The 13,926-nt window shown below is 36.5% G+C and overlaps 1 protein-coding gene across 8 annotated transcripts in view; it reads left to right on the top strand.

The window, feature by feature from the left end:
* SLC44A5 (solute carrier family 44 member 5) overlaps nucleotides 1–13,926 on the top strand; it is a 385,583-nt gene that overhangs the window by 367,957 nt on the left and 3,700 nt on the right. For all 8 annotated transcript variants that reach the window (XM_086717311.1, XM_086717313.1, XM_086717310.1 and 5 more), the window contains 6 exons: nucleotides 252–346; nucleotides 8,262–8,365; nucleotides 9,419–9,492; nucleotides 10,299–10,369; nucleotides 10,482–10,570; nucleotides 11,856–11,940. In XM_086717311.1, the coding sequence (XP_086573437.1) occupies nucleotides 252–346; nucleotides 8,262–8,365; nucleotides 9,419–9,492; nucleotides 10,299–10,369; nucleotides 10,482–10,570; nucleotides 11,856–11,940 (518 nt within the window). The remainder of the gene's footprint in view (nucleotides 1–251; nucleotides 347–8,261; nucleotides 8,366–9,418; nucleotides 9,493–10,298; nucleotides 10,370–10,481; nucleotides 10,571–11,855; nucleotides 11,941–13,926) is intronic.

Raw genomic sequence — 13,926 nt, 5'->3', positions numbered from 1 at the left:
CATTGCTTCACCCAAACATTCTATTTGACTGTAATGTGCTATTGGTATCATTTTTGTAGATGAAGGGCAAAATAGATGTTTATCATTTAAAATCCTCTGTGAAGACTTTTATCAGTCTGAATAAGAAAGTGTAAGCAGCTCTTCCCTAGCAATCTGCCTGCAGATCCTTTTTACCTATTACAATTTTTTAGCATACTTTTAGTTAATAGTAAAGATATTTTAACTTTAATTACCATTTTATCTTTACCCAGATATCACACAGGATCCCTAGCATTTGGATCTTTAATTCTTGCATCAATTCAAATATTTAGAATAGTCTTAGAATACTTAGACCGCCATCTTAAAGGTAAGACTTCAGAATTATGTTTTCTCAGATTTCCTGACTTTTGTGAAGAGAATAGATTGGGGCAGAGAGTTGGGGGGAACATGATGACTACAAGTTGGACTAGGATAATAAGGATGGAGGTGGTCAGGCCAAGGATATGTTTGGAAGGAAAAGCCAGTGGGACTTGCTGAGAGGATATGGGGCAGGAGGGGATAGGAAGAGGAGCAGTGGTGAAGAAAAGAGAGAAAATGTGTGTGTGATGTTATTTTCTAAGATGTAGAAACCAGGAGAAGCAAATTTCAAAGAAAAGATGAAAAACTGTGTTTTGGCATGGTGGAGATGTCAAGCAGTTTCAAACCTGGGGCTCAGGACGAGTCAGGATTAAAATATAAATGTAGGTGTCATCAGCATAAACCTTTACACATAACATATATAGTTTACAAACAAACTCTACTTTTAATGCACTTTAAAATATTTTATTGGCAAAACCATCTTCAAACAGAACAAAGTTGAATACTCCCAGATACCTCATTTCAAAATTTAATATAAAGCTACAGTAATCAGGGTGCCTGGGTGGCTCAGTTGGTTAAGTGTCTGACTTCGGCTCAGGTCATGATCTTGTGGTTCACAAGTTCCAGCCCCACATTGGGCTCTGTGCTGACAGCTTAGAGCCTGGAGCCTGCTTCAGATTCTGTGTCTCTTTGTCTCTCTGCCCCTTCCCTGCTTTCTGTCTCTCACAAAAATAAATAAACATTAATTAAAAAAAAAAAGCTACAGTAATCAAAACAGTGTGGGGGGCACCTGGGTGGCTCAGTCGGTTGGGTGTCCAACTTCAGCTCAGGTCATGATCTCACAGCTCGTGAGTTCAAGCTCTGCATCGGGCTCTGTGCTGACAGCTCAGAGCCTGGAGCCTGCTTCGGATTCTGTGTCTCCCTCTCTCTCTCTACCGTCCAGAGCTCATGCTATCTCTCTGTCTCAAAAATAAATAAACATAAAAAAAAAGTGTGGTGCTGGCATAAGGACAGACACATAGACCTGGAATAGAGAACCCTAAAATGAACCCTCACATATAAGGCCATTCAATGGGGAAAGGACCATTTTTTCAATTGACATTTCTAGAAAAACTGGATGTCCACATGCAAAAGGACTAAGTTGGGCCCATATTCTACACCATATACAAAAATCAATTCAAAATGGATCAAAGGCTTAAACACAAAAACTAAAACAAAAGTAAAACTCTAGAAGAAAGCAGAGGTGGAAATCTTTGTGGATGCTGGATTTGATGAAGATTCCTTAGATGGAACACCAAAAGCACAGGCAACAAAAGAAAAAAAAAAGATTAATTAGATTTCACACACACATACAAAAAGCTTGTGCATCAAAAGACATTACTAAGAGACATTACTAGTGAAAAGACAACCATAGGAGAAAATATTTGCAAATCATCTACCAGATAAGCAATATTCAGAATATATAAAGAGCTTCTACAACTCAACAATAACAATCCAATTCAACATGAGCAAAGGATTCTTAAAATTATGTAAATTTTTTCAGCTTTATTGAGGTATAATTTGCAAAATTGTAATATATTTATAGTATACAACATGTAATTTGATATATACATACGTTGTGAAAGGAATCCCACATTCAAGGTAACAAACATGTCCATTACCTCATATATTTATCTTTTCTTTTTCTCCTTCCTTCCTTCCATTTCTTCCTTCCATTTCTTTTCTTTTTTCTTTTCTTTTCTTTTTTCTCTCTCTCTCATTATTTTTTGATAAGAATGCTTAAATTCTACCTTTCAGCAAATTTAAATTGTACAATGTAGTATTATCAACTATATTCACCATGTTGTGCATTGGATGCTAAGACCTTTTTCATCACCTTTTTCATCCTTTCAACTTACAACTTCAAATTTGTACTTTTTACCAGTTCTCCCTATTTTCCCCATTCCCCAGCCTATGGTGACCCCCATTCTAAGATGAGTTCAACATTTAAAAAAATTCTACATATAAGTGATATCATGTGTATTTGTCTTCTTCTATTTGGCTTATTTCCCTTAGTATCATGCCCATCAAGTTCATCTGTGTTGCTGCAAAAGCAGGATTTCCTTTTTATTTTTTTATTTTTATTTTTATTTTTTTCCTCCTCAATACCCATCACCCACCCTCTCCTCCCTCCCACCCCCCATCAACCCTTAGTTTGTTCTCAGTTCTCAACAGTCTCTTATGCTTTGGCTCTCCCCCACTCTAACCTCCTTTTTTTTTTTTTTTTCCTTCCCCTCCCCCATGGGTTCCTGTTAAGTTTCTCAGGATCCACATAAGAGTGAAACCATATGGTATCTGTCTTTCTCTGTATGGCTTATTTCACTTAGCATCACACTCTCCAGTTCCATCCACGTTGCTACAAAAGGCCATATTTCATTTTTTCTCATTGCCACGTAGTACTCCATTGTGTATATAAACCACAATTTCTTTATCCATTCATCAGTTGATGGACATTTAGGCTCTTTCCATAATTTGGCTATTGTTGAGAGTGCTGCTATGAACATTGGGGTACAAGTGCCCCTATGCATCAGTACTCCTGTGTCCCTTGGATAAATTCCTAGCAGTGCTATTGCTGGGTCATAGGGTAGGTCTATTTTTAATTTTCTGAGGAACCTCCACACTGCTTTCCAGAGCGGCTGCACCAATTTGCATTCCCACCAACAGTGCAAGAGGGTTCCCGTTTCTCCACATCCTCTCCAGCATCTATAGTCTCCTGATTTGTTCATTTTGGCCACTCTGACTGGCGTGAGGTGATACCTGAGTGTGGTTTTGATTTGTATTTCCCTGATAAGGAGCGACGCTGAACATCTTTTCATGAGGATTTCCTTTTTAAAAGGTGAATAATGTTCCTTGTGTGTTTATACCACATTTTCTTCATCCACTGATCCATTAAATGACATGTTTCCATACATTTATATCGTAAATGATGCTGCAGTGAACATAGGAATACAAATATCTCTTTGAGACAGTGATTTCATTTTCTTTGAATATATACACAAAAGTAGAATTGCTGGATAGTATGATAGTTATATTTTTAATTTCTTGAGGAACTTCCATACTGTTTTCCATAGTAGATGTACCAATTTACATTCCTACCAACAATATACAAGAATTCCCTTTTCTCCACATCCACACCTCCACATCCTTATCTTTTGTCTTTTGGATAACAGACATCCTATCTTCTATCTCATTGTGATTTTTGATTTACTTTCTCTGATAAGTAGTAATGTCAAGCACTGTTTCATGTACCTATTAGCTATCTTTATGTCTTTTTTGGGAAAATGTCTGTCTGGGTCCTTTGCCCATTTTTTAAAAATACGTATTTATTTTGGGGAGAGTGCAGTGGGGATGGGGCAGAAAGAGAGGGGCAGAGGATCCAAAGCAGGCTCTGCACGGACAGGCAGCAGTGAGACCAATGTGGGGCTTGAACTCACAAATGAGATCATGACCCGAGGCAAACTTGAATGCTCAACTGACTGAACCACCCCGGTGCCCCGCCCCCCATTTTTTTAAATTGGGTTATTGTTTTTTGGTTTTTGCTATTAAGTTCTAGGAGTTCCTTGTATATTTGGATATTAACTCATTATCACATATATGGTTTGCAAATATTTTCCCCTATTCCATAGATTGCCTTTTAATTTTGTTGATGGTTTCCTATGCTGTGCAGAAGCTTTTTAGTTTGATGCAGTCCCACTTGTTTATTTTTTCTTTTGTTGCCTTTGCTTTTGGTATTAAATCCAGTCATTTCTAAGACCAATGTCAAAGAGCTTACCCTATGATTTCTTCTAGGAGTTTTATGGTTTCAGGTCTCCATTCAAATCTTTCATCCATTTTGAGTTGTTTTGTGTGGTCTAAGATAAGGGTCCAATTTTACTCTTTTGCATGTGGACATTCAGTTTTCCCAAAACAACTGAATTGAAGAGACTAACCTTTCTCCACTGTATATTCTTGACTCCTTTGAAAATTAATTGAGCATATATACATGGGTGTATTTCTGGGCTTTCCATTTATTCTGTTCCATTCGTGTGTCTATTTCTCTCCCAGTGCTATATACTATTTTGATTACCATTGCGTTGTAATATAGTTTGAAATCAGGACATGTAATGCCTTCAGCTTTGTTTTTCTTTCTTAATTGTTTCGGCTATTCAGTCTTTTGTGGTTCCAAACAAATTTTAGGATTGTTTTTTCCATTTGTGTGAGAAATTCCATTGGAATTTTGATAGGAATTACATTGATTTTTGTAGATTGTATTGGATATTATGTACATTTAATATTAATTTTTCCAACTCATGACTATGGAATATTTTCATTTATTTGTATCTTTATTTCATCAATGGCTTATGGTTTTCAATACACAAGTAATTCCTCACCTTAGTTAATTTTGTTTCTAGGTATTTTCTTGGTTTTGGTGCAGTTTTAAATGGGATTGTTTTCTTAATTTCTCTTTCCAATAGTTGGTTGTTAGTATATAGAAATGCAGCTGAATTTTGAATATTGGCTTTGTTTCCTATATTTCATTGAATTCATTTATTAGTTCTAATAGTATTTGTTTGCTGGACTATAGGGTTTTGTATAAATACTATTGTATTATCTGCAAAGACAATTTTATTTCAACTTTTCCAATTTTAATGCCTTTTACTTGTTTTATTGCCTAATTGCTCTGACTAGGATTTCCATTACTATGTTGAATAAAAATGGCAAGAATGGACATCCTTGTTTTGTTCCTGATTTTAGAGCAAAGGCTTTCAGCTTTTTACCATTGATTATGATGTTAGCTGTAGGCTTGTCATATATGGCTTTTATTATGTTGAGGACGTATATAACCAATTTATTGTGAGTTTTTATGATGAAAGGAGGTTGAATTTTGTCAAATTAATTTTCTGCATCTACTGAGATGATGATGATTTTTATCCTTCATTTTGTTAATGTGGTACATCACATTTATTGATTTGCATGTATTGAACCATCCTTATATCCCTTGGATAAATCCACTTGATCTTGGTGTATTATCCTTTTAATATACTACTGAATACAGTTTGCTAATATTTTGTTGAGGATTTTTGCATTTATAAATGATGGGTACTCCAATGATGGGTACATAAATATAATTTTTATATTCTTTTGATGAACACACTCCTTTATCACTGTATAATGGCCTTCATGTTACAGTTTTTGGCTTAATGTCTATTTTGTGTGATATAAGTAAACCTATTCCCACTTTAGTTTGGTTTCTTTTTGCATGAAAAATATTTTCCCAATCCCTCACTTTCATTTCAAAACCTGTGTTTTTAAAGGTGAACTGAGACTCTTGTAGGTAGCTTTTAGTTGAGTTTTTTTTTTTTTTAATCCATTCACTCTTTTGATTGGAGAATTTAGTTCATTTACATTATTGATAGTTATGGACTTTGTATTGCTATTTTGTTATTTTCTGGCTGTATATTTTATGTCAAATGTCTTATAGTTCTATCAATCTATTTTAAGCTGATGACTTAATTTTGAATATGTACAAACACTCTACATTTTTACACTTTCCCCACATTTTATGCTACGGTGTTTTTGGTGACACAATTTACATATTTTTATATTTTGTATTGTAGTTGTAGTTATCTTTAATATTTTGTATGTTAATCTTTAAATGTTTTTTTTTTTTTTTAACGTTTATTTATTTTTGAGACAGAGAGAGAAAGAGCATGAACGGGGGAGGGGCAGAGAGAGAGGGAGACACAGAATCGGAAGCAGGCTCCAGGCTCTGAGCCATCAGCCCAGAGCCCGATGCGGGGCTCGAACTCACGGACCGTGAGATCGTGACCTGAGCTGAAGTCGGACGCTTAACCGACTGAGCCACCCAGGCGCCCCAGTATGTTAATCTTTATACTAGAGTTGTGATTTACCTGCCACCATTACAATTTTAGAGTGTTCTGAATTTAACTATTTACCTTTTATCAGTGAGTTTTATACTTTCACATATTTTCAGCTATCAATTAGCATCCTTTTGTTTCAGCCTAAAGAACTCCCTTTTACATTCCTTGTAAGGCTGCTCTAGTGGTGATGTACTCTTTCAGCTTTTGTGAGGAAAACTTTATCTGTCCTTCATTCTGAATGACAATTTTGCCACATTGAGTTTCTTCCTTGGCAGTTTTTTTTTCTTTCATCACTTTTTTTCTGGCCTATAAGTATTCTGCTGAAAAATCTGATAGTCTTACGGAAGGAGGTAAAAGTCACTTTTCTACCACTGCTTTTAACTACCTTTCAACTTTTGAAAATTTAATTTTGTGTGTTTCAGTGTAGGTCTCTTTAGATTCATCTTTTTTGGTATTCTTTAGGCTTTCTGGATCTGGATGTCTGTTTGTTTTTCCAGATTAGAGAAGTTTTCCACCATTATTTCTTTAAATAAACTTTCTGCCCCTTTCTTTCTCTCCTCCTCCTGGCACCTCCATATTGGTCTGTTTGGTGGTGTCCAATACATCCATCACTCTATCCATTCTTTTCTCTTTTTGCTTCTCTAATTGGATGAATTCAACTGTCCAACCACAATGAGCGCTACCATATGTGCTTGTACAGAACTGCCTATTTGTGTTGCATAGTGCTGTGGGACTTGTGGTTATAAACCCCACTGGCTTTCAGAGCTAAGAGTTTTGGCAGCCTGTGCTTTGTGTGGTTACCTTAAAAGTTGGAATCCTATATGTGCTGTCCAAACCTTCCACTCCTCAGGAAGAGCCTGATATTGGGGGGTATCTTCCTTATAGTATGGTTCTGTGCCAGAAATTGGCTTTACAGGAAGTTTGTCTAAACCTTTCCTACCCGTTTCACTATGGTCATTTTCTTAGTTTCCTGATGGGGTAGGAGTCATTCAGTTAGTCTCAGTTTTTTTCTCAGAAGACATTGTTCCACATGTAGCTGTACTTTAAGTGCATCTGAAGGAGGAGGGAAGTTCAGGAACCTCCTATGTCACCATCTTGGTCCCTTCTGCAAAGGATTTGCATATACATTGCTCCAAAGAAGATACACAAATCACGAATAAGCACATGGAAAGATGCTCAGTATTATTCATTAGGGAAATGCAAATCAAAACTGTAATGAGGTACCACTTCACATCCATTAGAATGGCTACTATTTTAAAAAATGAAAATAACAAATATTTGTAGGATGAAGATAAACTAGGAACCTTAGTATATTGCTGATGGAAATGTAAAATGGTATAGCCATTGTGGAGAACATTATGGTGATTCTTCAGAAAGCTAAAGATAGAATTGCCATATGATCCAGCAATTTCACTTCTACAGCTATATACTCAAAAGAATTGAAAACAGGAATTGAAACAGAGACTTGCACACAAGTTTCACAGTAGCCAAAAGGTAGAAAAACCCAAATTTCCATTAACAGATAAAAGGATAAACAAAATGTGATATATACCTGCAATGGAATGTTGTTAGGCTCTAAAAAGGAATGAAATGATAAACATTAAAAACTTTGTTAAGTGAAATAAGCAAGACACAAAAAGATAAATATTGTATCATTTCACTTACATGAGGTATCTAGAAGAGGCAAATTCATACAAAATACAATAGAGGTTACCAGGAGCTGGGAAAAGGGGAGAATGAAGTGATTGTTTAATAGGCACAGAGTCTCTATTTGAGATGAAAAGTTCTGGAAATGGATAGTGATAATGGTGGTACAACACTGTGAATGCACTTGCTGGATTGAACTGAACTGTACAGTATTTTACACAATTGAATTAATACACTTAAAATGGTTAAAATGGTAAATTTATGTATATTTTACCACAATTGAAAAAAATCAAAAGCCTGTTTTTAAAGCTTTTGTGTTTTTGATTCCTAGAGTTTAGTCACAAATAATTCATCAATTTGAATATCTCATTTTCATAGAGGCCCAGAACAACATTTCTAAATTTCTACAATGCTGCCTGAAATGCTGTTTCTGGTGTTTGGAAACAGTGGTAAAGTTTTTGAACAGAAATGCCTATATTATGGTAAGTAGATTACTTTTTATTTACTAAGTTTCTTCTTTGCAAACCCCAACCCCATGTCTACATTTCCCATCTCTAACACTTTTTACATCATGCAGTTGAATTTACCACCATGATGATATAAGGATTTGTGAATCCAATGCATGATTCAGGGCCATGCTTTCCTAGTTGAGTAGTATGTTAACTGTACTTCATATTACTGTTAATATCTTTTTAAAGAGGGAAAATATTTACCTTAGAAATTTTAAAATGTGCTAGATTGAAAAGATTTTGTGTGTCTTTGACATAGCTTAGTGGGAAGAAAGCTTAGTCTATGCATCACTCTGAGGGAAAAGAAAAAATACCTTCCTGGGATTCACATACAGAATGGTCTTTTTAAGAAATCTTATGTTGAAATGTGTGGGCATTGACCGGGCCTAACTGAATATGTTACTTATTTCCTATGGGAATAGGGAAGCTACTGAAGAGATTTTTTAAAATAGGAGCACCAAAAGTATAATTCCTCTAAAATTTAGCAACTACAACCTTATGATACTGGTTTGTTATCACCATGACACAGAGTCTGCAGGAGTGATCCAAATAGTCATGAAGATTCAAACTGTCATTAATTTACCTCCAGTGAGAATACTGTATTGAATCTTCTAATGAGTAAATCAAATGTATCAAAAGGCATTGGTTTCCTGAGAGTAATTATTAATTTGAATGCTGCAACACTTAACCCATTTACAATAAACCCTAGCCAAAACACTTCAAAGACAGAAGCCATGTCCTGATATTTGAGAAAAAGACATGCTTCTGTTTGGTGTGGTCTAATTCCCATGGAGTTTACAAGCATATAGCATCTGAAGTGCACCTTATTGTCAATGCCCCTGACAGCTGTGCAGAGTTGAGAACACATAGTTCCCATGTCTCTCACATACCCAAATGCTGGAAAGAGGAATGAGAGTAGCTGTTTGGGTGACAAGAGAATGAATTCATTTTCCTCTCACTGGGTTGTCTATTGGTCTTGTTAGGGTATGTTACTGACTCTAGAATAATATCAACTGTTTTCTTCAGATTGCAATATATGGCAAAAACTTCTGCAAGTCAGCAAGAGAGGCTTTCAATCTGCTGATGAGAAATGTTTTAAAGTAAGTAAGTAATCAGGTTGAGTTTGCAAAAGACAATTTGGTGAACCTTGAGCATCATATACTTCACATGTTATTTAAAGTGATGGTGGTCTTTTAGACATGAATATTATCTTTCAATTTGATAGATTTAAATCTACTCTCTCATACTATTTCTTTTTATATCTTAGAATTGTTGCTTCCCTCATTCATCTATATCTTCACACCCACTGGCATTTTATACAGTTTTATTATCCCCACTAGTCAAGAAATTCTCTACACGAACATCATGTTTCTGGCAATTTCCCTCTCCCAAAATTGACAGAGTCTGAATAGCAAAACCAGGGAAGATATGAAACATCCTCAGGAGTCAGGGTGTCTTAGGCTTCAAAATAGGCTGACACCAATAGTGCCTGACAATGCCATCTTCTGTTTACTTCATCAAAATTAGGTCAGAACTTAATCCCCAGAGGCTGTCTTCATTCCTTGCACTGAACAAATGCCAAATAGAATTTCCATCAAAGACATATCAAAATGAGCTCAAAAAATTTAAATACTTAAAATTTTTTTTAGTGTTTATTTATTTTTGAGAGAGAGAGAGAGAGAGAGAGAGAGAATGAATACGAATACAGGCTCCAGGCTTTGAGCTATCAGCATAGAGCCTGATGCGGGGCTCGAACTCAGAAACAGGAAGATCATGACCTGAGCTGAAGTCGGACGCTCGACCAACTGAACCACCTAGGCACCCCATGAATTATTTACTTTAATAAATTTCAAGTAACAAATGTAATTTAAACACAAAATTATACTTTCTTTTTTCTGATTCTTAGAGTTGCAGTTATGGATAATGTTACAGACTTTGTACTAATCCTGGGGAAAATTCTAGTTACTGGATGTGTAGGTAAGTAATAATAATAAACATAACTTTAGAAGGTATTAGGAGAAACTCCTTTACTACAAAAAACTATTCCTTTGCAAGTACATAATAGACATGTTCTGCCTTTCCAATGTAGGTGTGCTGGCCTTCTTACTCTTCACACAAAGATTGCCAACGATTATAGAAGGACCAACATCTTTAAATTACTACTGGGTACCTTTGCTGGTAAGATCTGGTGTCTTACTTCAGGCTTCTATAACAAAAATATCATAGATTGGGTGGCTTAAACAAGAATTTATTCCTCACAGTTCTGAAGGCTAAGAAGCCCAAGATTAAAGTGCCCACAGACTCAGTTCCTGGTGAGAGCTCTCTTCCTGGTTTGCAAAGGGACACCTTCTCGTTGTATCCTAATATGGTGGAGAGAGAGGTCATCATCTCTCCTGTCTCCTCTTACAATGGCACTAATCCCACTGATTAAGGCCCAGCCTCATGACCTAATTACCTCCCTCAAACCTCACCTCGAGATAACATCATATTGGGGATTAGATTTCAACATATGCATTTTGAGAGGTCACAATTCATTCATAGCAACTGGGTAACACTGACTGATTGATCAGAGATGACAGAAGAAAAAACAAAAAGGAATTAGAAAAATAAAGACAGCTAACATTATTGGTCTTACTTCGTGCCAAGCCTTATTCTGCTTTAGATTGTATTCCTTAGAAACAACCTCTGAGAGAGAGGATTGCATGTGGAAGGTTTATTAGGAAGTGCTCTCCTGAGATACCCTTGAAAAAGGAAGTAAGGAGGCAGACATGGGCAAAGGAAGAAGCTGACCGATGCTGCATTTATAGCTGAGCCCTCAGACATAATTACAGGAAGTTCTGACAAAAGAATTTGCATGCTGCATCAGGCAGCTGTTACCCAGGGGTCGTCCCCTAGATGGGGCTATAAGCTTGGGTGAGGCAGTCCCTGCAGTGAGGGCAATTCCTAATGAGGGAACCTGCTTAGTCATCAGCAGCCTACATTCCTAACTGGGGGATAGATGCAGCAGCTGGAGAGGACCTGGGAGGAGCCCTGCAGTATGTATAACAATTGACTCACTCCATATGTCAGAACCCTGCAGTATCTATAATAATTAACTCCATATGTCATAAATATTATTGCTATTCACATTCTTCCCTTGCCCACCAATAACTTTTTATGGGAGGCAGCAAGCACAGTGAGGTTAAGTAACTTGTTAACTGAGAGCCTGACATGTGATTCAAACCTAGGCAGTGTGTTACATTAACTCCCATGCTTTACTGCCTTAAAAAAAAATTGGGATATTTTTGGTGGGCATTTGGGATAGGAGTAAAACAACTGGCAGGTAGATTTCCTTGGTCTCTATATTGAAATATCTTCTAACATAGGGTACTTCAAAGTTTCTCTTCATGACTTTCATTTAAAGCTGCATTATTGTTCTTCTGGATGAGTTAATAACATCTTCATTTTCTTTACTCATTTACAGACAGTCATTATTGGATCTTACCTAGTTGCACATGGGTTCTTCAGCGTCTATGCAATGTGTGTTGATACAATTTTCATCTGCTTCTGTAAGTTTTCAGTATATGTGTTTCCCCCCTTTGGAGAGTAACTGAAAGATAAGAAGGTTAAGACCCATGTCCTTAGCTGGCTTGTGGATTTGCTATGACCTGGCTGCAACTACCAAATAGTGCTTATTTGAAAAGAGACATTGTTTAGTAGATGCTCTTTAAACCTTAACATCTGAGAGAATGGAGTTTGCAAAGCACAGCAGGGTCAGCCACTGAAATGAACCTCAGGCTTCATGGCATGGTGTTAGTACTTTCAAATTCAGTATTTCTTAGTGTTTTCAAATTTATGATAATGAGTGGATTCTGTTGTGTTCTATTAACAGAACTGAGAATGTGACTGGGCTTTGAGACTGGACTTTAGGAATTCTTTGAAGAGAGCCTTTATAGATTCTGATAGAGCCAAGCTGGCAATGGTTTCAAAGACACATACAGCCAATTCATACTAGACAGATAGGATTCATAGAAGAGTATGTCCAGGAAACAGATCAGTTCTGATGCTTAGAGTTAAAATACTTCCTATGAGCTTTGATCACTGACTTTGCTGTGCTTCTGGATGGCATGTGTAACTCAGGATGGATAGGTTTTCTATCAGTATCTCCTCTTAAAATCCCTGGAGAACCTAGCACCTTAGGAGCTTGATCTGGCCTTCATTTTCAGGCTAGAGAAAGTAGGCTCTGAGGATGAAAGAACAAATTGTTAGCCATACAGCTGTACCTTCTGAGAGATCATTTCTCTGGCACATTGCTCTTAAGAAAAGCAGAGAAAACATTCTGTGAAGGCATTATTGAGTGATCCACTTGTATAAAACTGACTATTTATTTATTTTGGGGCATAGCTCACAAGGAGACACAGAACCTAAAGCAGGCTCCAGGCTCTGAGCTGTCAGCACAGAACCCGACACGGGACTCAAACTCACAAGCCCTGAGATCATGACCTGAGCCAAAGTCGGATGCTTATCTGACTGAGCCACCCAGGTGCCCTGAAACATGGCATCTTTTTTACATTACAAGGCAATGAGAAGTCTGGTCCCAGTATGAGAAAACAGTAGTAGTTGTAGATGATTATTAGTGTGATCCATACTAGGCATCCTAACAATGCCTCAAATGGTAATAACAATATAGATATATGATCTATCATATAGAAATATGATGAAGGTGAAAGAACAAAAATGTTCAGTGTCCATCATATTCCCCCCTTAGCTTTTCATTTTGTATGTAAGGAAGGTCACTATGAAGTCTAATGCAAAAATCTAAATCATCCAACCATTCCCAAAAGGATGAAAAATAATTTAGATTTATTCCATAAATCCATAATTATCCTATATGATTTTATATATTTCTTATCCTTTGTCATAATAAGGACTATGAATAACAAAATCTTTTTTACTATACCAGTGAAAACATAGAATTAAGTTGTACTTGTATGTTTATTGATAGATATTATCTGCTGCAAATTGCATGTAGCTTTTAGGAAAGCTAATTACACGCTGACTTGTCTTTGCTTCTCAGCATCCTTCTGATGCTTTCCCTGAAACACCCAATATGTGTTAGTGAACACACCATCATTTAATTACTAGCCTAGGCACAATAGGAAGTTAAATTCATGTATTACGTGAAGTCAGAGAACATTAGTTTTCTAATGCAATCTGAAGGGATTTAAAACAGGATGCCTTATATAGTTAAGTAGGACAAGAACTGAACTAAGTGACAAGAGGCTGGATCCTCACCTCATTCCGATTGCCTCAGAGCTTTTGACTTCAGGAGAATCATTTCGTATAGCCGGGCCTCCCGTTTCTTCATCTGTAACATTAGGGTGTGGACTACCATTAAAAGTGACTTTGAACTCTGAAAATGAATTATTGTTCTACATTTATCACAGGATCATACACTTTTTGTTCAGATTCATCTCCGAGGATGTGACATTTTACCGTTCTGAAATGAACAGTCACCACTGAGAGATAATACTTTTGAAAGGACATGAAAGATC

The sequence above is a fragment of the Puma concolor genome, chromosome C1, assembly GCF_028749965.1.
Source record: "Puma concolor isolate L17-30 chromosome C1, mPumCon1.1.hap2, whole genome shotgun sequence".
Taxonomy (NCBI): domain Eukaryota; kingdom Metazoa; phylum Chordata; class Mammalia; order Carnivora; family Felidae; genus Puma; species Puma concolor.
Note: the sequence above shows the minus strand (reverse complement) of the source record. Positions and strands in the feature narration are given on the sequence as shown.